This window comes from Zychaea mexicana (genome assembly GCF_025766255.1).
Source record: "Zychaea mexicana strain RSA 1403 chromosome Unknown BDB00scaffold_35, whole genome shotgun sequence".
Classification (NCBI taxonomy): Eukaryota; Fungi; Mucoromycota; class Mucoromycetes; order Mucorales; family Lichtheimiaceae; genus Zychaea; species Zychaea mexicana.
In genome coordinates this window covers 29,699-57,496 of record NW_026516698.1, presented here as the reverse complement: position 1 = coordinate 57,496, position 27,798 = coordinate 29,699, and the positions used below count along the sequence as shown (strand labels likewise).

Below are 27,798 nucleotides of genomic sequence, written 5' to 3'. Positions count from 1 at the left end.
GCATCATTTCTTGTTACAAAGACATTTTTGCATGCTCATGTTCAACCGTCAAGCAGGCGCAGAGGTAGAGGAGGAGGAAGAGGAGGAGGAAGCTCTTTTCTGGCCCGATATGCGCGCGGACATCCAAGAATGGTTAGCCTCCTGCCAACAATGCCAACTTGCTGCCAATGCTGATCGACATATCCACCCGTCAAGCGACTCGACAATTGATAGCGGAAGGACGGTTGTATTAGGCAAAAAACAGAACCAAGAAAAAGATCGTCCAAATACACGAGGCAGCACGATCGCCCAGTGCCTTATTAATCATGGCTTGAAAAATCGGTGGCGAAATTCGCAGGCCAAACGACAAAACTTTCCAGCTGTACTGACCGTACCGAGTGTTGAAGGCCGTCTTGTCTTCGTCCTCCGGTCGAAAACGTACTTGGTGGTAGCCGCTCTTGAGGTCAAGACCTGTAAAACGGCGAGCATTTGGCCAAACGTTCAAGGCATTCATCGATACGCGGCAGCGAGTGTGTGTTGCGACGATTTAAACGGTTTACCGCACGGTAGTCAACGCAGATACGCATGGACCCATCTTTCTTGCGCACAAAGAGAACAGGTGCACCCCAAGGCGATGAGCTTGGGCGAATGAGTTTCATGTCAAGCAACGCTTTCAGCTGTCTGCGCAGTTCATCCCACTCGAGTGGGCTCATCTTGTATGGAGTTCGGGAGACAGGGTCGGCATCTTCGATGTCAATGACGTGCTGGACACCGCGGTCCGGTGGTAATCCTGGAAATTGTTCGCGGAACACGTCGCCAAACTCTTTGGCCAGTGATGTCTTGAACTGGTTATCGGTTGGTTGCTTGTCTTGAGCGTCTTCTGTTCGGACGTAGCAAACAAACACTTCATCAATCCCCTTGCTGCGTTCCAAGCGTTGGACTTGGCGACGCGATAGTAGGTAAGAGAGCTCAGGGACTTGGCGTGTGTGGCGAGGCTTGAGGACATACGTATGGGCGCCTGTACTAATATCCCATGTGTCTTGCTCCCAATCGGGCAATGGCTGTACGGTCTTGGGCCAATCGCTCTTCTCAGTTACAGCTAATCTGTTTGTATCATATCAACTTTATTATATCGTATTTGTTTTTTCTGTCTCTACTATACCGTTTATCTGTTACACCACCACCACACCATCTATCGACCCTTTTTCACGTACACACAAGAAGCAGCAGCCAAGAGCATCGTTATTCTACAAGACTCATATACCATTACGTTTCGACCTTCCCACTTACATACAACAGCTCATCATACTGGATCTTCACAAAGCAGCGTAGTCAAACACTTTTATCATAAAAAAGATTATTATATATCTTCTGGTCTTGTCACCATCGACATCTTTCAGCAGGATACAAATCAGCATGAACTTTATACTATGTATATAACCCGAAAATGAGGTATCGATTCAATAAATAAGAGAGCTTTGGAAAGAACGTGAGTAGTAAAACGCCGTTTCTCAAAAGCAGGATGCGCCAGGCATTAATATATTAGAAACCATACTAAAGAAATGAACAGTTTAACACGCCATATCACTAATGCTTCTACGCCAAAACGAGAAAATTTCAGTGCCAAGTTAATAAAAACATTGCGCTAAGATACATTGTACCGCCATATTGAAGAATTTTACATTACCTGCCAAATTAAGGGAAAAGACCTGTGGCAGGCGACTTTGGCCATGATTGCTCTGTTAAAGACTATAATTTTCAAGGTTGAAATGACACTCATTTTTGCTCCATGTTTCGGTGGCCGATAAAAAAAGACCAAAAGACTTCTTTTACAGCGCCTGTCCCTTTCCTTTCTTGTGCCTGTTTCTGGTTCTTCTGATCCTTATTATTTTTTTATAAATAAAAAAGAGAGCTTTGCCTCTTTCCGCTGTCACAGGTTGCCACGGAACGTCGGCATTGTATTCAATGGATTCACATTAGTCAATTCGTCGTGAAGAAGTTTATCACGGGAGCAGTCTTTGAAGGAGTTGGAGCTCCTCCACCCTCCTGCCAAATTTGGGTTTTCTTGGCTTTTCAAGTTTTGCCGACAAGACAGTTTATCCAGGGCTTGAGCCGCATTGTTATACTTTCTCCCACAGTGATTACAATAGAGACACACACTTGCACTAGTTTCTTTCACCAGCCCCTTTTCCTTCCTTTCTTTCGGTTTCTTCATTCCCGTTATCATCCTCCCCCTTTTCAGCTATGCCCGAGCCTATTCCCATCATATCTCACGCGCCTCCACCGCCAACATTATCTCTGCCTTCCGACACCCCAACGCCGTCTTCCTCAACTAGCACTGCCACAACAGGCGTGCAATCGCTGAAAGTGAAACGATCGCGTCCAAAGTTACTAAAACGATTGTCGGCCCAGTCATTGCTGACGAGATCCAGACACAGCAATGGTAGTACCGCATCGCTGGTCGACACTACTACAACTGCTTCTGCAGAAAAGCAGCATAGTGAGAAGAGTAGGAGCGGCAGCTCGGTAAGAACGGCCGAGGCGCCGAATCCAGAACGTTCCGGGACTTTGTCTCTGCCGACACGTAAACCATCGTTTAGTTTATCCACGCCATCAATCACCATTGCGACGTATCAAAAGGAGGTGGTCACCAGCACAGCCGTCGACTTGTCTGCTCAGAAACCAGTGTCTTCTTCTTCGCCGTCGCAACAACAACAGCAGCAGCAGCAGCAGCATCATTATCATCATATTCGTCAGGAACGTAGCGATAGCAATAGCAGCAGTGAAAGTAACAACAAAAAAGACAACCAAGACAACCACAACCATAGTGACAAACACAAGGTCACTATTATGCGATCGTCGTCACCACCCACATCATCATCACCGCCACCACCATCCTCCACCTCCTCATCCCCTGAAACACCGCAACCAGCAACAACAACATGCAACACAACAGCGACGCCTTCCTCTCTTACCACACAGCATCAATTTCTTACTTCTTCCTCTTCTTCTTCCCCACCTCGACTGCGCAAATCTTTATCCACATCGTCTCTCTTGACGCTCTCTTCTACTGCGTCTAGACGAAACAGCATATCGTCTTCCATGTCTTCTTCAAGAGACTACGACGACGATGACGACGACGACCAGGGCGGTAACAACAGCAGTAGTGGCGCCGTGAGCGACGATAATGACAAAGTAAACAACAAGAAGACAAAAAAGCAGCAGCATCACAGTATGCCATTGCTGTCTCAGCATACAGTGCAACAGTTGGTGCCAGGGAGCATTGCTGCCGAATGCGATTATCCCTTGGCCAGTGCAAAACGCAACGTCGAGTTTCATACTTTATTTCGTTCTGTACCGGAGCTTGACCCATTGATCGAATGTAATTTTCTACACTCTTTACTTGATGTAACACCACCATTCATATCGACAATGCATGTTGCCGATCAAATTTTATCTATGTTTTACTGATGCTGCTTCTCATTCCATTCAATGTAGTCTACAAGTGTGCATTGCACAAAGAAATACTGCTGCAAGGTCACATCTATATCACAGAACATCACCTTTGCTTCAATGCTAATATCTTTGGCTGGGTCACCAACGTGCGTATAGCTCCTTTAATAACTTATGAATCGGTTGATGGAATAGTTTGATTGAACAAACAGTACTGATATCATTCACTAGCTCGTGATCGCATTCTCTGAAATCACTAGCATTGAGAAACGGATGACGGCTATGATTATTCCCAACGGCATCCAGGTGTCTACGATTCATGCAAAGGTACCTACTTGTATATTGCTGCACGGCAACAGTAAAGAAAACAAAACAGTATTTATTTGCAAGCATCATGCTGAATTGTTTATGCATCATCCTATACGGCTATCCAGCATGTTTTCGCATCCTTTATGTCGCGTGACATGGCTTTTGACCAAATGTACAAAGTATGGCAAAAGCATCACGACACAGGCAAACCACAAACCCTGCAGCCTCGCAACCACAGCGATTTCTCGCTTAAACGGCACGATGACGACGACGACGACCTGCTGTCCGAGTCGGGCACTGCGACAGATATATCATCGTCATTATCAGTGGATGATGAAGAGGGTTCTGACGAAGCCATCGTGAAAACGCCTAAATGCAAATGTGACAGCCATCTAGGCCAAGTTGCGCTGGATTCGACATACAAAGGCACAGTGGAGGTTATGCATGAATTGCTTTTTCAGACCAATTTTTTCCCAAAGGCAATGAAAAAATACGAAGGGTGTCACGGTAATTGAACGAGTGTTATTTACTGTTGCGCAATTTAATTCTGGAGCCAGCAGCATACTCATTTGCTGATTATATATGATGCCGCATTAGATCTCACAGTGAGTAAATGGGACGGGCGTATACGCGAGAGTTTCTATAAACGTCAACTTAGCAATGATGAAGGTTTGTTTCCGACTCTTCATGTCTAATGACCAGTAGTAGTCGATACAATGAACTCCTGGTGACCAACACATATATGCTGACATTATTGCTTTGATAATCCTTATACTACAGGCTTGCAAATCAGTTGCTTTCGAAAAGACGAGCTTATTGCTGCAAAATATCCTCATTATTGTGCGGTGGAATCTACGGTCCGTGCTCCGGATACCCCAATGGGAGCCGCCATTTGTTTACGGATACGGACGTGCTTGACAAGCCTCTCAGCTACAAAAGTCAGAGTTCATATCACCTTTGACATTGAGAGTAGCCAATCCAGTCCAATCAAATGTATGTTCTTGTTCTGCTTCCAATGTGTCGAGTAAAAGTGCTAATTCAAATACATTTGCTTTCATTAGCATTGATCGAAAGTGATATCTTTACGAGCCAAAAACAATTTCACGGACGATTGAATCGGATGTTGAGGTCCAAGGCCACGCGTAAACGTATCCAGAAAATGATGGGCGACACAAAGAAATTTGCAGCACAGGAACACGAACTTGAGGACGATAAGACGCAATTCAAAAAGATGGTCTTAAACGTGCAGAAAGTGGTAGATTGCGTAGTCGCGTCAAGTATCTCTGTCATCAGCTCAATTTTCCACGTTTTATTTTCGCTCGACGCACCGCAAATGATGGCCCTGTGCTTGTGCATTGCTTTGTTGACCAATATATTGATGGCGTATCGGCTGTCCAGCATATCCGGTCAGCTTGACAAGATAGGGTCTCCATCTTCCGATCCGAGATCTTCCTCAGCACCATGGTATGCGCAGCCGTCGTCGCCAGCTTCATCGTATCGTGAAAGGGATAATGACTACAAGAAACATGGCGTATATCAGTTGGAGCAGAGTATAGATACCATTCATCGAGCCATGTTTCAGCTTCAAAATGAAGTGCGCGACCAAACTGACAGGCTGCATCGGTTAGGACGTTTGTAAATTAGGAAATAATCCTGTGAATCATGGGTTGTGTATATATGAATAATAAACCTATTCTTGGCTGATTTTCAATCTCTCCATCCTCCCCCAACCCCCTTATTACTTTTTCTTGTAATATAAAGGCTGCACATGGCGCGCATCTCATGAGTGATTCACTACTACTTCTTGACGCCATTCTACGAGAAATCTCGGCTTCAAAAGAACGTAAGGGCTAACAGCAATTACTTGTTTACGTGAAATTCCTTCCTGGCCTCAGTAATGATTGACTCGAATGGATCAGTGACAAGTGAAAACACGCAGTTGCTTTTCGCTCTTTTCCAAGATACGCTATATGAAGCTCTATATCTGATCGATCAGAACGCAGGTAAACAACCTTATATTAGGGCGGGAAAGGCCGTTAAATGTCAGATGAATCATCATCTTTTGTTTTGATACTAATATACATTGTAGTGAAACGCGTGCATTGTAAAGCAGGACGCGTGCTGTATCGCGTCACGGACACAATTTTGGAACAACACATGTCTACTGCAACAACAACAACAAGAACAACAGCATCATCATCGTCAGCAGCAACTGCGGTGACTCGACAGCCACCTCGTGCGACAGAGCCATACACATGTCTTGTACAGCCTCGTTTCTGCTCTTGCCCTGAATTCTTTGACTCGACTATATGCGAGCAGCAGGCATTGGTGGTACGATACTATCTTGAACTCTTCTTTTTCGTTTCTTCTGCCTTTAGTTTTTTCGCTGACCACAAATGAACTGACTAGTTGTTGATCTCCTAAACATGTAGTGTCGACATGCGCTAGCAGCAGTTCTTGGGGATGCACTGGATATGCTACCAAATCAGGATCCAATAGGAGATGAGGAACTTGCTGAGACGATGTATCGATGGCAGGTCGAAGAATAGTAGAGGAAAAAATTATTAGACTTATATTTCAGATACGATAATCTTTCCTGATTTCGCCACCCAAATTGGTGGCTAGAAAGTATAAAAATAAGCGAAATTGGACTATCTTTCAGAGAGGTTTGTCAAATCCCCTGGGGTATGCATTAACTACTACGTAATAAATTCAGGTGGTTGGTGGGTAAAATGCATTTCACGCATAAGAAGTGGTGAAGCCGGAACAAGTGGTATTATGGTCGATCTTTAAAGAATGATGGTACAAATGACCATCGTTGATATTTTTCTGGTGGTGGCGTGGGTGGTTGAGGATCGTTCTGTATAATAAATTTGTATATATTATTAGAGCGAAACGTGCTTCTATTACCACGTGCGTTACTTTTCTCTTTTTACCTTTGGCACGGATCGAACTTCAGGGCTACTTGCATCCACTTTGTACGGTGAGTCTACGTTGGTTAATGTCGCACTGTATAGAACGAAAATAGTTATTTCATAACTTCATTTCAAACGCATGGAGCAATACATCAGTGGCGTAATCAACTCACGTCTGAATATCGGCTCTTTCTGCTTTCCCTTCAATCAGTGCACGCCAAAGGTCATGTGTTTCATAAACAATGCTTGTCATGTATTCCTACATAGTGATATTGTTGTGAGTTTTTATGATATTTAGGAGGAGGAAATGATAGATAGCTATCTTTTTATACCTTATCCATATACCGGCCGCCAAATCCAAATGTGTTTTGAACTCCTTCATAAGGAACTTTATAGTATGTATACCAGTCTCTGATTACTTCTTGTAAACCTGGATAATGCTGGGCTACATCATCCATATCTGGAGTAATAGAAAGACATTTTAATTGTGTGTCCTTAAATTTTTCTGCTCCTTACCAGTAGGCACAATATAAGAGATACTTTACTACTTAAATATTGTGCCATAGGATCGTTAATATCGATGGTAACCACCTTCCAATCGGTTTCACCTTCGTCAATAAGACATAATCCACCTAGGATTTTGACTTGCTTTACTTGTCCAACGTATCCGGGCGTTTCACTCAATTCAACAACATCGATCGGGTCATTGTCGCCCACAGTACCCGTCTCAGATGTTATAAAGTTTGGATCTTCGTATGTTTGCATGATAGCGCCATAATTCACCGGATAACCTCGCATCGGGAACATGTTGGGCATATAACGAAGGGATCCGTCTTTCTCGACATCTTGTTTGATAGGATTCATGACGGTTTCTTTATTGGTCTGTATTTACCGTGGTTGTTAAAATATTGAGTTGCCCTCTTCATGTATAAGATGTGCGTTTTTGCGCTTACCTCGAACTTGGCAATTTTCCAACGGGGTATTTCGACGACCATGTTAAAGACATCAGGCTCATTTCTTGTTTCCGGTTGAAAAGGGATATCGTGAAAGATTGAAATAGGTACACCTTGCCTGTTCTCTGCAGTTTCATTGTGTATGTTTACTTTAGCAGTAATACTAGTATCACAACGAGAGCACACCAACGAAGTTCACAAGCGAATACATAATTAGAGGTTTTACCCAAGTACAATGCAAATTCTTTTGTATGAAGCGAGCCCGTAGTTCTAATATGATATAAACAATCTACGTCTGCACAACGTCTCTCGCCACGATAATTTTCGTCGGTCAAACCAAGAGTTGGAATTTCTGCGCCACTACTAGATGCAGCGGTAGTATAGCCAAGAAGAGCAAATGCTGCAATTTTAGCTAAATGCATGTTTTTGGAACGGATAAGGAAGGAAGGAAGAACACTGGTAATATAGATGCTAGTTTACGAGCCTCGGTGCCTTTATAACAATCGGGCGTTATCCCATAAAACTGGGGGATCCTTCAGGGGTACAAACTTGCTTATGCATAGCCAAGTCGTAGAGATGATATAAAATATAAAGGAGACATTGCATTAACACATTGGATATACTATATCATTTCGCTGTCAGAAGTCTAAAACTTACATATATAAAGGTACCACTGTATATCCCGTTTCTACATGGCACGAATGGTGTAAATGCACCCGTAGGTGCAAGTAGATACAGATCTCTGCTGTTGATGTCGCATATTTATATTTTATGTTATGTATTATGTAACAGTAGTAAGAGCTCTGTCAAATTACTTGTATCGGTATGTTTGAACGAATAAAAAGATGATCCTTGAACAAACAGCTAATCTTAAACAATTTTCGTCGATTGGAGCTCTTGGAAAAGACTAACCGTTGTCGTAAAGTACACATAACCAAGGTTTTTATCAATACCAGATCAGCGCATGCAGTGCACGTTTCGTCCTCCCCTGATCCAACTATGACCCGACTGCAGAACCTTCTTTACTTCTGGTATTTACAGCGTTTTTTTGGAGAGTGCCTCAATTGACCAGTATTACTACAATGTGACATCACTGTTAGCTTCTTTTGCAAAAAAAAAAACTGGAGAGTTCAAACGGGTCCTCATAATGTCAAAAGCTTAATCTCAGTGCCGCTTTGGACTGTTTCATTCATTATAGCTTTATAACAAAGCTGGAAGTCACTCTCAGCTAATTTCTATGTGTTGGTAGAAGTGTATTCAAGTAAGAGCAAGAGTAACCTTGTGGGTTCTGTTGATTAATCAGCTAATGTTAAGTAATCGTAAATTTTCGACACTATGCTTACCAATTATCTTTTAAGAAAGGAAGACAGACACGCCATTACCACATATTCCTTGGTGGTGATATGCTACGACCAGTAATGTTATGTGTAGCCAAAATGGTGTACGCTCAACCTTGATACCAATTTTGGTCAATATGCATAGAAAAACAACCAGTTCGCTATCAGGATATCCCTCAAACAGCTCAACCTACTGCTTGGCTTGACCTCGATCATGATTATCCATTACATTTAGCAACGATTTTCGGTTGGGATATATCCGGCTTCTTACATACTTGTTGTAGATTTATGTGATTTACATATAACATGCTTTTTTGCCAGGACGTAATAGATATGCCAGGTTTACATTTTCTGATGAGCGTGTTATATAATTATCGACAAAATGGTATGCATATATGGCGTTTGTTCCTAATACTTTATGTGGCGTACTAGGGACTTTGAAAAGGGGGAGTAAGCAGAAAGACTCTGTACGCTATGGTATCATACACAGTATGTTCTGAATGAGAGTAAAAGAAAGAGCCAACACATAATAAACTCTAAATATTTGATGTAGTACGTCATCCATCACTCTTCCTTTGCTAAAGATATATAAAGCAAATGGCCATCGATGCCACACTATTGATGAGCCAACTCTTTTCAATCCGCGGATATGCGGATATGTAGTCGAATACGAAAGATATACTAGCACGAACTATAACCAGATTTGTGTGACAGCAGATTCTCAACCATCGATATGTGCATAAAAGTCATGAACAAGTTGTCAGTATCTCAGAGCACAACCGCGAATGCTACTTATATTACATAAGAATGAGCACTGAAGCATATACAGCTCTTTATGCGGTTTAATACTCATTGAATGCTTTTCGCAACTGCTTATTTGATTCTGCTTCGCCCCCTTCTCCTAGCCTCTCCGTTGGCTTATACGCCATATTGCCTTTCTGGAAGCTAGGAGCGTAATGCTTCTTTTCTCCTTCCAAAGCATCTATCTCTGACGGAAGCCAAGCTACCATGCAGCAAAAGAGGGACTTGAATATGTGTGTATTACTAACAGATGTTATTTTATATATGACAAGAAGAAAAGAAAGAAAGAAAGAAAGAGGAGAGCCAGAGTAAAGATATGTATACAGGGTTGAGCGAAGTTTAATGTTAATGCTAGATATGTGAAATCGACTTGTTGTCGGGTGTTGTAGGTGGGTAGGCGGAATATATGATGGTGGTTGCTTGTTGCTTTTTACAGGTCCATGAGGACGTCACCACCCTCATCCATGTAAGAGTTGAGTTCAGCGTCGAGTCTGGATTGTGCGGTCTTGGAGTCCTTCATCATGTAGTCGTCCAAAGATTTGTCCAGATCTTGGGCTGAGACAGGCTTTCGACTCTTGTCGTTGCTTCGACCACGGCCACCACCAGCAGCACCACGACCACTACCGCCACCACGTTGTTGTTGCTGCTGCTGCTTGTTGGGTGCTCCGCGAGTGCTGCTTCCTCGTTGTTGCTGTTGACCACGGCGGGGGGTTGTGTTACGACCATCACGTCTTCGGGATACCACGTTGGTGTTGCGCTGATTAGAGCCACGACCACCTACTTGTGCGACTCCTTGCATCGGTGTAGGGCCACTTCGCTTGCGAATGCCAGCACTGACAGGCTTGCTGAGTCGGTTTTGAATGTTGGAGGTGTTTCGTCGAGCAGATCTGATGTTATTGTTGTTGATAGGGGCTCCACGGATACGGGAGAACACGTTGCCGCGTGGTGGTTCCGGTTGCTGCTGCTTGGATTTGTCCAAGTTGCTGAATCTACGATTCCAATCAATGACAAATGCGTCAGTCAGATTTGTATGAGCGATCTAAAGAAAATGGGTTCTTTTTTGTTCTTACCTTTCATTCAAACCACCACCGCCACCAAGGGTTACGACGCGACCGCCGTTAGTATTGTTGTAAACTCTGCGAGGTGCCATTTTCGTCGTTGCTGTTAAAGTAGTTGCTGTTGTAATTGTAGTTGTTGGGGTTCTTTACGAACAAAGAGAGAGAGAGAGCGTGTCAGCAGATCAATCTTTTTTGTGGTGTGCGGTTCCAACTAGTCGTCTTCCGTTCTTTGTGCGTGAAAACCAAAATATAGTAAAAAAAAGGAAAGGGAAATAAAAAAGAAAGAAAAGAAAATCAAGCCATGTGAGCCGGTTGCCCCCCCCCTTTGCCCATTCCACAAAGAAACGAATTTCCCAAGGGCGATGCTTCATCCTTCCAAGGCACTTCAGACTTCGTTTGCGACTGCCAACGGAGAGACGGGTTGTGGGGAGCGACGAAGAGAGAAACAGCAGCAGATACAGAATATAACCGTCAACTGGCATGCAGGGGGGGGTTTGTCGGACGGTATGTGTTGCCGATGCCGTTACCGGTGCCGCTGTATGTATGCGTGTGCGTCGTCAACGTAAACACACACAAGCACAGATAATATGAGAGAGAGAGAGAGAGAGAGACCAAACAGCAGGCTGAAACAGTTGGCAACGTTGGACAAAAGAGCGTCGCGATAACGATGACAACGGAGAGAGCAATCCGGCTGGCGTAGTAGGCCTTGTACTTGGTACTGTACCGTTTCTCTTTTTTCCTCTTTTACCATTTTTTAACCCTTTTCCAACCCCGGCGGGAAGAAACCACCGTGTGAAAGGGGAGGGAGGCATCGCACAACACGGCGGGTAGCGTCAGCAGAACAAACTGTGCATAGTCGCAAACGCCTCCCAGAATCACACAGAAGGAGATGCGCCAATGCAAGAAAAAAAGTAAAGAGCGAGGAAGACTGCCTTTTGAATCATTGCCACCAATCACACAGAGAGCGTAGTAGGGAGCAGGGATGCTTCAAGTAGTAATACCCATCATACGCTCGCAAGAAATGTAGGTTTTCACGGTTGACGGACCAAGAAGGAACTTGTGCCAAATGCAGAGAGTTGAGGAGGCATAACTTACAATAAGAGTGCCAGATGACGACGGTTCTTGCTTGCTGTGTAGTGCTTTTGCGAATGGGAAGAGAGATCGAGCCAATGGAGACGATCAGAAGAAGACCAGTAGACTTGGTATATCCAGGGAGGAGGGCTTGTGTGTTCTTGATACTTGGCTACGATGAGCGTAGGTTTATATAAGATTTGCAAAGGGAAAGAGATTGCCTTGCAAAGAGGAGCTTTGGAGGGGGGAAAAGAGAGAAGAAATGTGAAGAAAAGCGCTGAGCACCAATCGGTGTTGGGGTGGGGGTTGTTTTATAACCAACCAAAATCCGAACCTCAACCAGCGAATCAAAATGGCTCGAGGCGCAGCAGCAGCAGCAATCATCTGTCTGATATTCCTCTCATGCAGATACCTCCAATAACCTCGTATCGTTCTTGGAGAGCTGCACATACTTTATCACCGAGAGCACTAGCTAACCTTGTTGCCTTTACAAGTACGGGGAAAAAAAGACTAAACAAATGGGGACACTAGATGCGGCGCGCTTTCTCCGCAGCACTACACTCTACAAGGCAGCATCGTGTGAACACATCATAAGAAGCAGCAGCTCATGACAACACGAAACGTCAACGTTTGTGTAAAAGAAAGCTAAGTGCACATATTCATCATCCATCATATGCCGTTGAGTAGTACCAACTGGTAGGACGAGTTTACAAATTATTAAATGTTGCCATCATGTGGTCTTCTGCTCCTAATTTGCTGCACTGCTGATTAGATAGAATAGTGATTTGCCTATTGAAGGGTGCAGGAGCAAAGACCCATTCCCCCTTTTCCTTTTTCTTCTTCTACATCAACATTTTTATTATACTGAGCAAATACGGCATCGACCATGGTCTCAGCCAACGCGCAACAATATTAGCAGTAGTGGCGAAAGCAGCGGCAGTAGTAGTCCTAGCAGCCCAGCTGTAGTGGTGTCATTTTCCAACGCATTCAAGGCCGGAATGGTCCACTCCACGCAAAGAGACATACCCTTTAGTTATTCGCAGACATTGTGTCCGTCAATCGTATAACTGACGTCGTATCAAGGAAAGGCGATTTACACGTTGACGGCGCTTGTATGTCAAGACTAAAAGCGTTTCTTTGAATGATGGTAGTGACACCAACATCATTAGAAACTGAAGCATGACAGTGCTTGAAGAGAAGCTTGTATCAGTGGCAAGTGAAAAAAGAAGTACCAACACCGGCAGCACCAGCATTAAATGTATCAGGTGGTAAAAGCAATAACGCAAAAACTCAGTACCATCATCATCCCAAAGATCGACGCCCTTATCATTCCCTTCGTCACAAGCGTCGATTGTATCAACACTTTCAAATATCGTCTTGAAAATTAGCAATTACTTAATCCATTTGTGCGAAGCTATACCCGTGATGAACTGCTGGCGTTGGATCAGAGTACCCTATCACCTTCTGGCAGTGTCACGCTTAGTCCAATGGCTCTCACAAAGCTGATGATATTTCAGTGTACGGGCCATTGACAAAGAAACATGAGCGGTGAGTAGCTTTGCTGTGTGTTGGTTGATAATCCATAGTATTAGAGTAGAAAGCGCACAGGATCTTTATAGCAACTGTGTCCTTTAATCTGTATATCATACTTTCTCTCGCTATATAGTCATCGCCACAACATAAAGACCGATAATGAGCATATTTATAAATAGAGTGCATCAGTAGTATATATATATCAGCAATGTCTCCGTGAAAAATAGCATATACACGTGCATTGCAGCAGTAAGAGTTTTTCGTAATTGATGCTGTCTAGAATATTAGCATCATCCACATGATAAACTTGTGAATGTAGTGCATGCAAATATGTATTGTATCAAAGGGAGGTGAGAGAGAATGAAAATGAAAAGGGAAGTACATAGTTTTGCGCATTATACATCTTATTTCATAACAATATTTATCTTTTTTTTTTGTTTTACAGTTGATACTACAATTACGAATTAACTAATATTTATACTCTCACAGTTGGTGCGCTTATTATTACATTAATGATGCTGCTTATATTATCTGCGTAGGGAACAAGTAGCCTCGACGATGACGATAGTATTAAATCATGATATTTGCTGTTGCTGTTGTTGATCGTTATGTTCACTGCCTGCGGTGCTTTCCCAATCCATCTGTTCATCTTCCTCCTCCTCTAAGGGTCCAGTACTTGTTTCTTCTTCTTCTTCTACAAAGCTATCGTCGCTCTCGTCACTTGGCTCTTCAGCGAGTTCATCCACTTCCGTGCGCTGTTCTTGCTGTTGTTGTGATAAAGCACGTCTTCGGGCGCGTCGTCGCCCACGATTACCCCGGAGAAGTTCCCGGATAATCTTGAGGATTTCCCGACGCCACTGATCCTTACACGCCTTGCGTGAGCGACCGACTCTGTCAGAGATAGAATCCCAATTGAAAGTAGACATGTCTTCCAGCAACTTGTCAGCTGATATTGTATTGAACAGAGCGACGCGCTCTTCACCCGACCATCGTGGGCGTCGCGCTGCTTCTCGACGGTCACCACGGTTGCCTTGCTGTTCAGGAGCATTGTTGTTGTCTCTATTGTTATTATTATTGATGGCACTGCCATCACCTCTGTTGTTTTCATTGCCTGTGTTTGAAGCGTCAAGTCTGTTGTCATCATTTGGATTCATATTCTGATTGTTGTTGTTGTTGTTGTTGGAATCGTTGTTGGGTTGACCCACGTCAGTCACAGTTGTGCCATCGCTCCTTAATGCTTCTGGGCTGTGCGGGACTCTACGGACAGTATCGCCGGCATTGATGTTGTCGTTGATGGAATTGTTATCGCCGTGGTTGTCATTAACGTGAGGGATGTTGCTGTGATGGTCGTTAACGGGATGGTTGTTGTCGCTGTGATGGTCATTAACGCGAGGATTACTGCCGTGGCGATTGTTGTCATGCGGACCGTTTCCATGATGATCACTGCTGCTAGAGGTATTTACAGCCATGTTAAAGTTTCTTGCACACTTGAAGCCTTGCATTGGTGTCACAGGCGTTGAAGATGATGATAAAGATGGAGTTCTTGATGCTATCGTTGTGAATTGGAGTGGTGGGGGGAGTTGACGCGGATGTCCTTGTTGCTGCTCGACCGGATAGCGATGATGTTGCTGTTGCTGTTGATGCTGATGCTGTTGTTGTTGTTGTTGCTCGAAGTCACGGATATCAGGGTGAGGGGGACGTGGTAGATCGAATGATTGGAAGGTTGTTTCTGGTGGCTGCCTTGGTGGCCATTCAGAAAACATGTTTCTAAGCGGTGGCAAATCGTCACGTCGACCGTTGCTATTGCTTGGAGGATAACTGGATGACATTTGACCGAGTTGGATCAAGGTATGTGCGGCGTCTATAGTTTCCCCGGGAACAGAGAAAGGAGGAAGAACAGGATGATGTTGTTGGTCGGCAGAGCATGATGGTGGTGACTGTGGCGGAACAGGAGGATGAGGAGGATGAGGGGATCTGAATTGACTGTGAGTGCTTTGATTCATTGCGAAATGGCAACGAGGTATAGGAGGGGAGATATGCGAAAAGAACTGTAAATTGTGGAGGTGTAGAATGAACAAGAACAAGCAAAAGCTGGTAGATACTGAGTAAGTAAGAGTGTAAAGGTCCGAGTCGTATGAATGCGTGTATTTAGAGAAGCTGATAGGAGAAGGAAATCCAGACGAGAAATGTTAGGCTATATATATAGGCTTTCTTCACTCTTGATGTGATCCATGCTTCTATGTACTTCTTTGTCATTGTATATATCCGTAACCCAAAACAGGAACAACCACTGTGTGTATACGTGTGTATGTCTGTGCCATATTTTGGATATAGAGAGAAGGTGTGTGGGTGAGCGAGACAAAAACAAGGACATTCTTTTCGGTGGATCGCGTGGGTCATCGGGTCGGGTATTCATTCTTTACTTGCGTGCTCATTTATCAATGTATATATGACAGCTGCTAATATTGTGTTTGGTGCATGTGCAATAAGATTTAGGAAAGAAAGAAGATGGGGCCAGTCATCACGTCGTCTGTTCATTTCTCCCCTCCCCTTAACATGTTCGACATATGCAGTCTTGATCTGTTCTCAAAGTTCATTGTCTTTGCAATGTGTACCTTGGTTATACACAACGAAAAGAGATAAAAAAAGCTTCTTTTTTACATTGGCATGTTTACTAAATCAGTCTTTTTACCACTGGCTTGAGGAGGATCATCAGCACGACTGCTTCATATAATTTAATTGAGAAAAAGATACAAAAGAGAGAATATTGACAAACGAAAGAGTAAAACGATAAAAGCAAGCGATGAAGGAAAGAAAAGAAGAACTGCTCTATGCTAACGAAGGACCTTGGGGAATGAATGAAACAGAGAAGGGCGCACGGCAATAAGCCTTTTTCCAGACAGATATTACGGGTGATGAGTAATGGTGGTGATTTTGAGTGCAGTGTGTGTGTGTGTGTGTGTATGTTAATGCGCAAACGAGAAGAAAGGCGATCCAGACCTTATAATGATCATTAACGATACGTTCAGTTATTGGATGTTCTTTTTAAAACAGAAGTAGTAGTAGTAGTAGTAGCAGGAGGAGGAGGAGGAAGAGGAGTATGTGTGATGGAAAGGGGAGGAGTGTAGTGGGAATGGAAATCACAGTACAGAAGGAGTCCATCTTGCTTTTTTAACCTTCCTTCCATGCCATTCTCGTTCTCTATTTCACAACACGAATGATGTTAAATGTCAAACAGACGCCCATCACCAGAATACCATAAATGGCCAAGCACACGGCGGAGATTTTGCCCGGTTTCCAGGGATCATTCTCATGGATCTTGTAATAAAAGATGCCAGGGAGAATGAATGAAATGGTTGTAGATCCTGTCGATCCCACAAACGCCAGTACCTAGAAATGGATCCCAGCACCTGTCAGTTTGCCTTTGTTCTCTCTCTCTCTCTCTCTCTCTCTCTTTAATCTTGTCGCTGTCGCTGTTTGTTGCTGATCAATTGCGTTTCCCGCACCTCCACCCCAGTTTGCTTGCGATGTGTACTTACCAGGTCCAACTCGGACACTGTGATGGCGATCAGATAACTTCCCACGAGGATCGTCGTCGTCATGATAAAGTATTTGAGTGCAGATGGCGGCGGAGGTACTTTGAGTCCCCGAGCTTCCGGTGATCGCCATGCTAAAATCTTATCCAGGGATGCACGGCATGGATGTGCTTGAAGGGGATAGCTGAACACAACGAGTACCACGATAGCAAGTCGACCACCGGCAACAAATGGACTTTGAGGATCTGGAACATATGCCGGGGGGTTATATGTGAATTGAACTCGTATTTTATCAATCAAGAAACAACTGACTACAGGCTGTGAAGACAAAGACACCTACATTCAAGAATGACGTTGCTGAGCACATCCTTGCCAAACGTCAGATATCCCATAATGCCAATGGCTTGATAGACACCAGCCGCACTTCCAATAGATGAGCTGATCACCTTAGTGACTTGGAATTGGCTATTGTCCTTGAGCTCATTGTATACAGAAAAAATCTACATGAACAAACCATAACGTCAGTGAGTCCTTCTATATAACATGACAACACACACGGTTCGTCGTTGTCGATGCTGCTAAGAAAATTAGGTGCGCAGCCACGTACATTCTGATGGCATGTGAAGGCAAACACAAACAGCGGCAATCGTCTGAAAAATACGACAGTAAAGCTGACGAGCTCGATGACAGGCTCTTTGCCGTCAGGAGTAAGGGGAGTGGGTGCAAAAAAGTAGTAGATGACGATAGCACAAAGATAAACGACTGCAACCAAAGCAACGATGCTGGTATATTTGAGAGAGTCCAGCTTTCTCAAGAAACTAAGAGGGAGGATGGTCATGGCCATGAACACGGTGATCCAGAAGCGTCTATCCAGTAGCATTTGGTCCTGTGCTCCTGCATGATCAGAGAACGAAGCAACCACCTGAGCATGTACAATGTACGATATACAGAATGTTTATGTGGGTGCATGCAAAGAAGGTTAGGATCTCGGATTTCCGGTAAGTACCCAGGTCCTCACAACCCACTCACACGATCTCCCTGCCCCCTCTCCCGTCTTCTTTCGGTGGGTAGAATATTTTCTGTCCTTGCTTGCAGCGTGCTTTTCTTACCTGAGGCATAAGGTCACCGATGATGATCAGATAGCTCACCGCCACGCCAAAGCATTTGATGGCAATAGCCAGATCAAAAAATACGGCAAGATTGGGCCACGTTAATTTGGAAATAGCAAAGAATGATGCATTCCGGCCTTCCGTGCGTGCAGCGCAGCGAGACAGAAAGTATAAACCCATACCTGATGCCACTGCCGATAGGAAGACAACAGCAATGCCTGGTATCAGTCCTATTGAAGCCAATGCTGCTGGCTAAACAACATACACGCATATAATGCAAATCAATCAATCACGAGTCGTCGCCGTGGGGCTAGAAGAGAACGAGCATAGGTTACATACCATGGCAAGTAAACCAGTGCCTAAAATAGTGTTGACAAGGTTGATCGCACAACTTGCTGGAGTGGCTGTGGGTGGACTTTCTTCATAGTTCATTTCAGGATCTTCATTCTGATAGATCGAAGTGTTTGCCGAGGATAAAAGAGGCCGTTGATCATCTGGGTACGATCCACTTGGAGCGTCTGTGGATGAAAAGATCGATGATGGAGCCGGTGCGGAGGTTACGGACGATGCTGTCGCGCTGTCTGTGTTTTCTAAGCGCTGGTATCCTGACATGAATAAATTACGAAATGAATGGGGCTACTATTAGAGTGAGATAGAGAGAGAGAGAAGAGGAAGGGAGGGGAGCGAGAAAGGGGAGAAAGAAGAGGGGGGGGAAGGGCTGGGAGTGCTAGTGAGAAACAGAGCTGGCAACGAACAAGTGAGAAAGGGGAGGTTTTGGTTTGGAATTGTCCGCACTAAAAGATTGGTCGACCTTGATTTTCAGTCACCTGTGTTAGTGTGTGTGCGAGTGTATTTCTGTACATGTGCGGGAGAGAGAGATCAAACGCTGTCTTTATCATTCAAGCAACAGGGTAGTGCAGATATCCGCGTATCTTTTTCTCTATCGAGAGATACGCTGTTCGCCTTTAACATCTATTGTACGACCTGGACAAACAAACCAGTTAGCATATCATTTACACTATATAATCAGCCAAAACTTACTATACTGGCCGATGCGTTCTTCACCCCCATTTTCGATTTATAGTTTCTGCGTGTACGGGACGTATTTAGTAGACACGTTCTGATAGCTCAATGAAAAAGTTTAAAGTGGATAGAAGCAGCGGCAGGGCACACAACGGAACCAATGTTGTTTGCAGGAGTTAAAATATGAGTCAAGGTGAATGTCAGTACAGTATGATACGTGCAAAGCAGAACAGCATAGAGAAGGGGTTACCACTGACAACTTAAAAAAAAAAAGCAGGACGGGATTAGATCTTTTATTTTCTTTCGTATTAATTTTTTGTTTTCTCTCACTCTCAACTCTTCTTCTTCCTCTTCTTTGAACTCTTTTGTCTTCTTCCATTCACTCTTTTCTTTTGAGAACAGTTGACTAATAAGCGAAAAAAAGTGTACTGCATAGTGATGGATACGAACATTTGTCTTTACTGCGAAAAGCAATTAACCAGCAATTATATCTTTAATAATAATAATAATGCAAGTTAAAATATCTATTTTGTTGTATTGCTTCAAAATAATGTATTCCTTCGTCTACATCTTTATGCTTCACTATATCGAACCGGAAAGGATATTTAACCGATTATCCCTTTGACTTTTATATACGGTATCAGACCTCGTCCACTGGCTTTTGTTCGCGCGCCTGCCATGCAAAGGAAGCCGCCAAGACTCAAATACCACCTTGGGCAACGCTGCGTGGAACGTCCTCCAGCCGCTTTCAAAAGGCCAAGGCAATTGCGAGCTGTGCTAGCATCCGACGTAGTCCCATCCTATTATTCAATTGCAAATACTCTCCAAATGGCCCGGTAGCATCTGCAGCAGCTAGTACTACGACCGTCACTATACCAAGCTCTCCAGCTTCCCCTCCATCGCCCAGAAGCAGGTCTCCCAGGCGACAGTTGCTGGGGGAAACCACCAGTACCATGACAGATGTGTCTCCACGCAACCGATCCTTGTCATCACCACCGGAACGCTTCACCACCACCAGCACATACAACAGCATGACGTTAAGCGACAACGACCATCATCAAGTTTACACGGTACAGGCAGCCCCTCCTCTATCCTCTCAATCTGCAACCACTACCACTGTTTATGGTCGTCATCATGAGCAGTAAAGCCAACAACAAAAACATTATTTGTCAGCAATACGTTATCCGACTAACTGTAAATCTTCTAATGAAGAATAACCCTGAGGAGGGTTGTTCCGTGTTAGAATTATACCTGCATTACAGCATACTAAAAAAACCGCACACATATGCACTCTATTATCAATATTTCAAAGAACAGGGCAATGATGATGTGCGCAGCACAATTGTAAATATGACTTCCTTCTTCAATAAAGATTGGCGGGCAAAATTCCTTCTCTTACATAGCATTGATAATCGGCTATCCATTATCAACAAAACACTTAATTTCAACAAAGAGCATAAACCTAAACATAGCCTTTTTTCCTCTTCCCCACCACCTCGCACACACGGACTACACATGTTGTTCCACGTGTCTTCTTGTCGTGAAATGAGCAAATAGGGATTTGAAAGCCCAACGACTGGCTGTCTGTGGGCGCAACACAAAATAAGAGCCCAAAAAACGATGTAGACAGACAAGTTTTTTCAATCTTAACTCTCCTGTAATTACAAAAGGGATAACTTAATAGTAGTGGTAGCTACAAACAAAAGTAGTGTTTTAAACAGTCCATTATTTTCCGTATGATAGCGATAGCTGACTACTACCACTACGTCATAATGATACATAAAAAAGTGTGAGTGGGACATATAAGACCGCGAAAAGTGAGAATAAGGAATTGTAGTAGTAGAGTGGGAGGATATATACAAATAATTTTTGTTTAATATTTGTTGTTTGCTTCCAAAGTTGCAAATAGAATTAAACGCATCATCATCCAGAGTTCATCAATATCATATTATTTGACTCGTAGGACGGCACGTACGTCCATCAAGAACACGAAAAGAGCCTCCTTGAATCCAGCGACATTTCTACTAGGCGGAAGCACACCCCGTAGTTCCCTGGGCGTTGTGGCATCCAACTTTTCAAATGCATGCAGTAATCGTGGTTGAATTTCGTTGGCTTGCTGAGAAATGATCTGGTTGACTACCGCGTAATACTCCTCCTGAAGCATCACAGAGAGACAATATACAAATTCGGAAATCTGTTGTTAGCTTTTTCTCCTCTCTTCCTCTCTCCCTTCCTCTAGCTCCCTCCGAGCCCTTACTTAAAATGCACACCACCCCGCCTCCTGTTATCACTACTTTTTTTTTTGAGTATTTACCCTTCCTGCACAGATCAAAGATAGCAAGGCTTCTGAAGCTCCATCGACAGCAGACGAATCCAAGTTCTCGAATAAAAGTAATTTAATCAATTGTTCCAGGAACTTGCGTAACGCCGGTTTTAAAAAGTCTACATTGTCTATTGAAAATGGAAACCTTTTTTTAGTAAATTGTTTTTTAAGCACATAGAATTTGGCTTTTTTTCTGTATTCAGCAAATGACATACTATTAGCAAGGACTTGGTTATGAGCCCAAAGGGCGAGAGGTGCGATCGCTTGCAATGCTAGAATATTGACGTCTACAATATCGTGTCCCACGCCAAATTCCAAGCTTGCCATCAAGTTGTTGAAAAGATCCGAAGGCAGAGCTACTAGCTTATCAGGGAAAAACTCTATCAGGTTGGAGATAAGCTTAATGTACTGCTGGCACAAGCTCGGGATCTATATTTGAGATAATACAGAGAAAGAGACGTTTGTCCGAGTTTAGCTGCTTGTAGACATCCTTGATTTCCTTTTTCATTCTATCAAAAACTTGCCTTGAGCATTTCAAGATCAATCATAGGGATGATCACGTTAACACCAAAGAGAACAACGTCTGCTACGTCTGGATTGCCAGGAAGAACAGGTGTGGCGTTTTCACTACGATCTAACAATAGAAAAGGTGACCATCAATTCGTCTAGTCCAATATATATTAGAAGTTTAGAAACACACAATATCACTTACTGAAGTCTTCGAATTCAGAAGCCATGGTGTTTGTTAAAAGAGATAGGGCGGTAGCGACATCAGGGTATGGACGATCGGCTTCTTCTTCTTGTGTATGGATTCGCTTCTTTCCTATTATAATATTATTACATAGCAAACATCAGCATATTAATGTTCCATATACTTTAATATCTCATAAGAAAAGTTCATCATAATTTACCTCTGTTACTAGCACCATAGCTCTTGAGAATTTCGACTATGAATTGAAACAATAGCTGCTTTTGATTAGGTTCCAACAGACCGAAATCCTACAAAATATGAGGTTTGAAATAAGTTAAAAAAATTCTCGTTTCTTTATAGATTTCAAATTCTTCTTCGGTATACACTTACCAAACGGCCTGCCAAGTCTGAGAAAAACTGGAGGAGTAACAACTGAACCTCGGCTACATCTTTGTACATGTTCATCAATTGATGCATGCTCTCAAAGAAGCGAGAACAGAAGTTAAATATGACTTGGGTGTTGGTGTACTGACTTGCTAATGCCAGGCCATCAAACATCTAAACAGAGAGTTAAAAGACGAAATATAAGACAGGAATAAACGGCGCAGCATTTATCATGATGATGAAAAAAAAGTTACTAGGTGAAAGGAATTGGTTTAAACCATCGACTTTTGCGACATACCTCCAAAGCATTCATAACGTCGTTCATCATATCAACGCGCTGGAAATTGTGGACGAATTCTGGATTGTGCAAAACAGATCCAAGTCGTTTCTATATGCATGTATTGATTACTTGTATCAGATGTCTTTATAAAATGACACACTAATATATGGTGACCATGTCTTACCTCTATCATTCCAAAGATCAGGCCAAGATATTGTTCGCGTACTTGTGCGTCGCCAGCGCCGCTCGAGATTGTCGCAATAGTTTGGATTAACGAACTAGAACGGAAACATCTATTAGCTGACCATTCTTCCCATGATTTGACTTTGTTATTATACTTACTTGTGCACGTTTTCTGGTAGTTGTTCCAGGTTTGCTGTGACGAACTGAACCAGATCAGGGAATTTACTTGATTGCAAAAGGCCAGTTTTTAGGTTTGTAGAAATACCACACGAGTGAAGCCATCGGATGATCTAGTGGAGTATGAAAATCTCAAATTAACACCATCAGAGTATGCATTATCTGCTTGGTTGTCAATAGCGTACCTGTACAAGCACATCAGGATCGGCGCTCCAAAGAATGAAATTGGCCTTGATTTGCTCGATGAAAAAGTCTATGATTTCTAAACCGTGTCCGTCGGATGGTCCTGGTCTGCCAAAGACTCGGGCAATGTTTGGACTATGAACTTTCCATATTAGCTTCTAATATCTCCATTAATGTTTTTATTTCACAAAGTAGTATATATATTTATATACCTCATATAGCCGTATTCGTTTTCATCCACAAGCAAATATGTCTTACTCCAACGTTCCATAAACCAAACAAGCGTCTCAGCAACTTGAGGACTACAGTTCGACGCCTGGTCATAGACACATAAAGTTAATATTAAATAAAGTTGCCAGACATAAAAGCCTTACTCCCTTCTTCCCTCCTCCCTTCTCTATTATAGTAATCACTCGCACAAGAGTACATACCTCGACAGTGTTCGCGCTAAAGCTTGAGAGGAAGCGGAAGATTTCGAGAACTAGCTTGGACAGATTCGCGACTTGATCTTGTTCGAGAGTCTATATCAACATTTATGTTAATACATTAATGCTGCACCCTTAATTATCGAGTCCCTTCAACCTACGCTAGGAGTTTACCTGAGAGCCAGATAGATGCATCAAAGAGTCTGGTATCATGGGCTGTTCGCCTGTGCCTGGATCTGCCATTACGTGAGCGGTAATAAGAATCAGCCAATGCAGATGCTCTTGCAGATGGTAAAGCTGGTTTTCTGTAGATACGTAATTGATATAGTTAGCAACGGAGTTCCTAAGAGATATATGAACGCAGGATTATACCTTCATTAACCATTTCAGACATTGTAAAGTATTGTTTCAACAATTGGAAGCGACCTTCCATTAGTTGTTGTATGTTCAAAAGACTTCTTCCTGGATCCAGGCGTCCAAGAGTGCCAATATAAGTAAGTTGGTCGGCAAAGGTATCCTGTATAGCATCAGTTGGAAACGATGGATTAGAGTTAAAGATGCTGTATAAAGCTATAATCTTTCCTTTCTCCCATAAGATTATAATGAAGACACAATTTACCCAATCTTTAAAACCACTGCTAACATCCTCGTCTTCTTCGTCATCGAGCACTGTCTGCTGCGACTGCAATAACTTCGACTCGATATAAGTGGCTATGATACCTGAACAGCCATTTTTGATATAGCGAACCAAATCTTCTGCTTCGGCGGGCGATAATCCTGCTTTTGGATCAGGTCCTCGGCCATCTGATGGTTGAGCCACTTCAGCTAATCTCACCCATGTTTCTAAACATTCATCGCTAGCCTCGCTGATCCATCCTTCGTCAATGTCTCGTGTTGCCGTTCCTCGAAGACAAACAACGGTCACCTCACCAAAATCGTCCATGAACTGATAAAATTCGGGAATGCTCCATAAGGTTCCCAAAGACAGACCTTCGCAAATTCTGCGAGTGATCTGGATTGTTCCAAGCAGATGCGGACCATTTTCTGAATATGCGGCAGGATCGCTACCAAGCTTTCGAAGTCTGTATCAATTTCAGCGACAAGAAAACATGCATCCGGTTAGAAAACATTGTCTTTATTTATTCGACAATATGACTTACTCTGACATCATTTGGGATGCACCATGGATGAACGTCGTTGCATATTGTTTGGCGCGGTTCACATCGTTGTCAAAGAATTCTTCGTTGAAGCCGGCTAACTGAATAAGACATTGTCGGCACCTGTGGCCCAAAACGTCATCTGTTTGAACAAGTGAGCAGGTCTATTGTCAAAACAGTTTGCCAACGGTCAGTAAGGCATCATCCCTCTCCTTTTGCCCAGAAAGAAGATTGTCGAAGAAATTCATTACAGGTACCATATATCCTACTTACTGTAAAGAATAACCAGATGACATCTGTGTTGGCGACGAGGGGTTGCCAAGTCTTGGGGAATACGGTATAAGTCTTTTTCACTGCACCAGGGCCATCTTCTTTATCAAAGTCCTCGTCGTCAGCTTTCTTTGCGAATGTGCCAGGCAATACTTGTCCATTCTGGGTTGATTCAAATTGCCACTGCAATATCTTTTCTATCAAAGTGACAAGCTCTGTCAAAAGTGGAGGCGGGGTCGAAAATGAGCCTTGTTGTTGTAATTGAGAAACGAAAGCATGCAATCGCGTGACAGACTTCTGGAAAATTCCGTGAAGAATATGAGACTATAAAGGGGTGGAATGGCTGATATCAGTGAGCAATTCTATTAATTCCTTAGGCAAATGGTTTCTACTTGCCTCGAAATAAACCTTAGCTTTGTAGTGGAATTCCCAGCTTAAACCAATTGTCGAGGATCGTGTCGTTGAAAATTGATCGACAAGAGCACCCGCGAGTGCCACACCAACAACCTATTTTAGTAAAAGTAAAAGGGGGCATAGTTAGTGTCACTTTGTTCCAAGGCACGGACAGGATCTCTTGCTTCACCATAGCCATACACAGCATTGACGGAAATCACACAGAAAAAAAATATGGAACTTTTTGTATGCTTACGGATCCGTGATCTTCCATAGCAAAAAGGTGCTCGAGCGACATGTAGATTGCTTCGCGATCCGCATCCGGGATATCAAATAAAGTTCGCTTGGTGATAAGAGCAATGTCGCATAAAAGTTGTTCGCGAACATATTTCATAAGACTGATAAACGCGTTGAAGTCATCGTCAGCATTCCCACCATTACTACTACCATCACCTACACCATCAACCCCTTCTCCTTTTTCTACGCCCCGCATCCTGAATGCATCAATCCAAACTAACTCTACTCGTTTTAAACAGTATTCGATCATATAGTTCTTGAGTTGAGTCAGATCAGCTAGCGGATAAAGCGTGTAGTCTCGCATAGACACTTCACCAATAGCAAGAGCGACTTGAAACTGTGCCATAGGACTTTGCGCGTGATCTATATACAGAGATTGAATGTGCACGATCAGTTTCAAACTAATTAAGACGCAGTAGTGAGATCTACTTTAGAATCGACTAGTAACGCATTTACCTAAAATGTATTTGCATATTGGCAAGACTTTAGGGATCTGTCGAAACGACGACAAGACGTGTTCGGCTGCTGCTCTTGTTGCAGGTACCTGATTAAAAACCAAAAAGATCCCGAAACACGATTTAAGCAACCGTGTTTTTTCTCACAAGTTGACTGGATGTGTTGTCAAGAGAGTGAAATTACCTGAAAATCAGAGCAAGCTTCCTCGAATTGCGCGCAAATGGTTTCCGCCTCGTTCATTAGTGCAGCAATTAGTGCAGAGGGAAAAGAGAGAAAGAGAGTGCTTACTTAACTAAAAGAAAAAAAAAATCCTTAAGAACGCGGGGTAACAATTATGCAACCGCTTTCCCTCAGAAAACATTTCAACGACACTTGCTATACGCACAATTAAGACAAATTTTCTGCGTAGTTTTTGATTGATCCCCAATAGCGTAAAGGCTTTTGTGTCTTTCTGTGATTCGAGAACTAGAACACGCGGTATACACGCTTAATGCAGCAGAAGAAGGGTTACGAAAATACACGTGAGCTCAAAATTCTAGTCGATGCAATATCATGCAACAGCCGATTGGATTGGCAAGACAAGCGTAGCAATATAATGCAGGGCAAATATCTGGTCAAACAGATCCCATTACACTGTGCTGCTACATTTGTTAAAAAACCTGTTTTTTGCCACGTTTATTGGCAAGGACCTACTGTTAGAGACAACAATCCTTCGCGCCCTCAGCGCATGATCAATTCTGACAATGAGTTTAATCTTTTTGCAATAATGCTAACCAGTAGTGCTTTTTATGTGGGAATACACAGGTGGTTCCCATACATCAGTCCATAACACAGGATTTCTACTGTAGACGTTTACAGTGTAATTTACAAACTATATTCTAGGGGCTTATATACAGAGGCGAGATAACCAATATAAGCAGTTTAAACAGATATTGTTCAAGTATGTGTATAGAATAGCGTCTTGTTATTGTGATGATAGAACCGGGCCTAATGCTTCGTTTGATATACTTAATCTTTTTTATCTGTTGGCGCATCCACAGAGTTCATCAAGTCAATGAGGATTGCTTATAATGATATTTAATACCTGTCCTACTGCAGCAAAAGATCAAATGTATTGATCAGCTTGTTTGCATCGAGATTGTTGGAAATGCTTAATGGCATAATTATGCAGGTAGCAACGGCGGGATACCAGAACATCAACTCCCGTTCCTGCATAACTGAGATTTTAGAAACCGGCTCACTGCAATATTTCAGTTTGGCCTTCAGGCTGGTACACTCTTGGCAAATTCTGCGACCGAAATATTGTAGCTTGTGCCGTAGAAACTAAAGTGAAAACAGAAGTATACCTTGTAGTAGCCATCATCCACTTAATCGCGAAGTCAGTTTCTCTACTAATGAAATGAGTATCGCTAATATATTTCCAAAAAGAGGTTTAGAAGTAGACGTATGATACCATGTCAACTCTATGCTGCGATAATTTTCGAAAAATGCAAACATGAATG

General features: G+C 43.0%; 9 protein-coding genes across 9 annotated transcripts; 4 read left to right on the top strand and 5 right to left on the bottom strand.

Annotated features, from left to right (window-relative positions):
• Window positions 1-3,213: 3,213 nt before the first annotated feature.
• On the top strand, window positions 3,214-4,256 carry BDB00DRAFT_763394 (GRAM domain-containing protein; the record flags this gene model as incomplete). The annotated part of the gene is made up of 4 exons (XM_053119398.1): window positions 3,214-3,361; window positions 3,478-3,581; window positions 3,664-3,759; window positions 3,867-4,256. The coding sequence occupies 4 exons, from the start codon at window positions 3,214-3,216 to the stop codon at window positions 4,254-4,256; spliced, it is 738 nt and encodes a 245-aa protein (XP_052979796.1).
• An 81-nt stretch (window positions 4,257-4,337) lies between these two features.
• BDB00DRAFT_822313 (uncharacterized protein) lies at window positions 4,338-5,460 on the top strand. The gene is made up of 2 exons (XM_053123459.1): window positions 4,338-4,410; window positions 4,522-5,460. The coding sequence occupies exon 2, from the start codon at window positions 4,733-4,735 to the stop codon at window positions 5,378-5,380; it is 648 nt and encodes a 215-aa protein (XP_052979795.1). The 5' UTR covers window positions 4,338-4,410; window positions 4,522-4,732; the 3' UTR covers window positions 5,381-5,460.
• Window positions 5,453-6,613, top strand: BDB00DRAFT_364854 (uncharacterized protein). Its single transcript, XM_053117098.1, has 4 exons — window positions 5,453-5,584; window positions 5,661-5,744; window positions 5,831-6,072; window positions 6,174-6,613. The coding sequence occupies exons 1-4, from the start codon at window positions 5,524-5,526 to the stop codon at window positions 6,288-6,290; spliced, it is 504 nt and encodes a 167-aa protein (XP_052979794.1). The 5' UTR covers window positions 5,453-5,523; the 3' UTR covers window positions 6,291-6,613.
• On the bottom strand, window positions 6,518-8,031 carry BDB00DRAFT_872208 (inorganic pyrophosphatase; the record flags this gene model as incomplete). Its single annotated transcript, XM_053126928.1, has 7 exons — window positions 6,518-6,601; window positions 6,678-6,750; window positions 6,830-6,915; window positions 6,989-7,116; window positions 7,202-7,538; window positions 7,610-7,734; window positions 7,836-8,031. The coding sequence occupies 7 exons, from the start codon at window positions 8,029-8,031 to the stop codon at window positions 6,518-6,520; spliced, it is 1,029 nt and encodes a 342-aa protein (XP_052979793.1).
• A 2,146-nt stretch (window positions 8,032-10,177) lies between these two features.
• Window positions 10,178-10,897, bottom strand: BDB00DRAFT_872207 (uncharacterized protein; the record flags this gene model as incomplete). The annotated part of the gene is made up of 2 exons (XM_053126927.1): window positions 10,178-10,736; window positions 10,818-10,897. 2 exons carry the CDS (start codon window positions 10,895-10,897, stop codon window positions 10,178-10,180), a joined length of 639 nt encoding a protein of 212 aa, XP_052979792.1.
• A 3,087-nt stretch (window positions 10,898-13,984) lies between these two features.
• BDB00DRAFT_787834 (uncharacterized protein) lies at window positions 13,985-15,412 on the bottom strand (the record flags this gene model as incomplete). The annotated part of the gene is made up of 1 exon (XM_053120736.1): window positions 13,985-15,412. One exon carries the CDS (start codon window positions 15,410-15,412, stop codon window positions 13,985-13,987), a length of 1,428 nt encoding a protein of 475 aa, XP_052979791.1.
• Window positions 15,413-16,610: 1,198 nt separating this feature from the next.
• BDB00DRAFT_763523 (transmembrane amino acid transporter protein-domain-containing protein) lies at window positions 16,611-18,486 on the bottom strand (the record flags this gene model as incomplete). The annotated part of the gene is made up of 6 exons (XM_053119406.1): window positions 16,611-16,799; window positions 16,949-17,190; window positions 17,286-17,445; window positions 17,553-17,867; window positions 18,055-18,306; window positions 18,394-18,486. The coding sequence occupies 6 exons, from the start codon at window positions 18,484-18,486 to the stop codon at window positions 16,611-16,613; spliced, it is 1,251 nt and encodes a 416-aa protein (XP_052979790.1).
• Window positions 18,487-19,260: 774 nt separating this feature from the next.
• Window positions 19,261-20,355, top strand: BDB00DRAFT_906648 (uncharacterized protein; the record flags this gene model as incomplete). Its single annotated transcript, XM_053128606.1, has 2 exons — window positions 19,261-19,270; window positions 19,678-20,355. The coding sequence occupies 2 exons, from the start codon at window positions 19,261-19,263 to the stop codon at window positions 20,220-20,222; spliced, it is 555 nt and encodes a 184-aa protein (XP_052979789.1). The 3' UTR covers window positions 20,223-20,355.
• A 378-nt stretch (window positions 20,356-20,733) lies between these two features.
• On the bottom strand, window positions 20,734-26,573 carry BDB00DRAFT_946009 (armadillo-type protein). The gene is made up of 22 exons (XM_053129511.1): window positions 26,480-26,573; window positions 26,297-26,384; window positions 25,800-26,203; window positions 25,559-25,657; window positions 25,154-25,474; window positions 24,884-25,044; window positions 24,343-24,805; window positions 24,096-24,240; window positions 23,898-24,028; window positions 23,730-23,819; window positions 23,511-23,614; window positions 23,301-23,433; window positions 23,098-23,228; window positions 22,940-23,033; window positions 22,774-22,863; window positions 22,482-22,649; window positions 22,312-22,399; window positions 22,113-22,223; window positions 21,925-22,034; window positions 21,616-21,829; window positions 21,392-21,528; window positions 20,734-21,232 (listed from the first exon to the last, which is right to left on the bottom strand). The coding sequence occupies exons 1-22, from the start codon at window positions 26,534-26,536 to the stop codon at window positions 21,026-21,028; spliced, it is 3,546 nt and encodes a 1,181-aa protein (XP_052979788.1). The 5' UTR covers window positions 26,537-26,573; the 3' UTR covers window positions 20,734-21,025.
• Between the last annotated feature and the right edge of the window lie 1,225 nt (window positions 26,574-27,798).

What these genes read in the sequence shown, in the direction of transcription:
- BDB00DRAFT_822313 (XM_053123459.1), top strand. Translation starts at nt 4,733, where the DNA reads ATGTATGTTCTTGTTCTGCTTCCAATGTGTCGAGTAAAAGTGCTAATT.
- BDB00DRAFT_946009 (XM_053129511.1), bottom strand. Translation starts at nt 26,536, where the DNA reads ATGAACGAGGCGGAAACCATTTGCGCGCAATTCGAGGAAGCTTGCTCT. An exon ending in TCATCTGGTTATTCTTTACA is followed by an intron (nt 25,045 to 25,153) that starts GTAAGTAGGATA and finishes TTTTGACAATAG; the next exon opens with ACCTGCTCACTTGTTCAAAC. An exon ending in CAGACTTGGCAGGCCGTTTG is followed by an intron (nt 22,400 to 22,481) that starts GTAAGTGTATAC and finishes CATATTTTGTAG; the next exon opens with GATTTCGGTCTGTTGGAACC.
- BDB00DRAFT_364854 (XM_053117098.1), top strand. Translation starts at nt 5,524, where the DNA reads ATGAGTGATTCACTACTACTTCTTGACGCCATTCTACGAGAAATCTCG. An exon ending in AATCTCGGCTTCAAAAGAAC is followed by an intron (nt 5,585 to 5,660) that starts GTAAGGGCTAAC and finishes CGAATGGATCAG; the next exon opens with TGACAAGTGAAAACACGCAG. An exon ending in TCTGATCGATCAGAACGCAG is followed by an intron (nt 5,745 to 5,830) that starts GTAAACAACCTT and finishes TATACATTGTAG; the next exon opens with TGAAACGCGTGCATTGTAAA.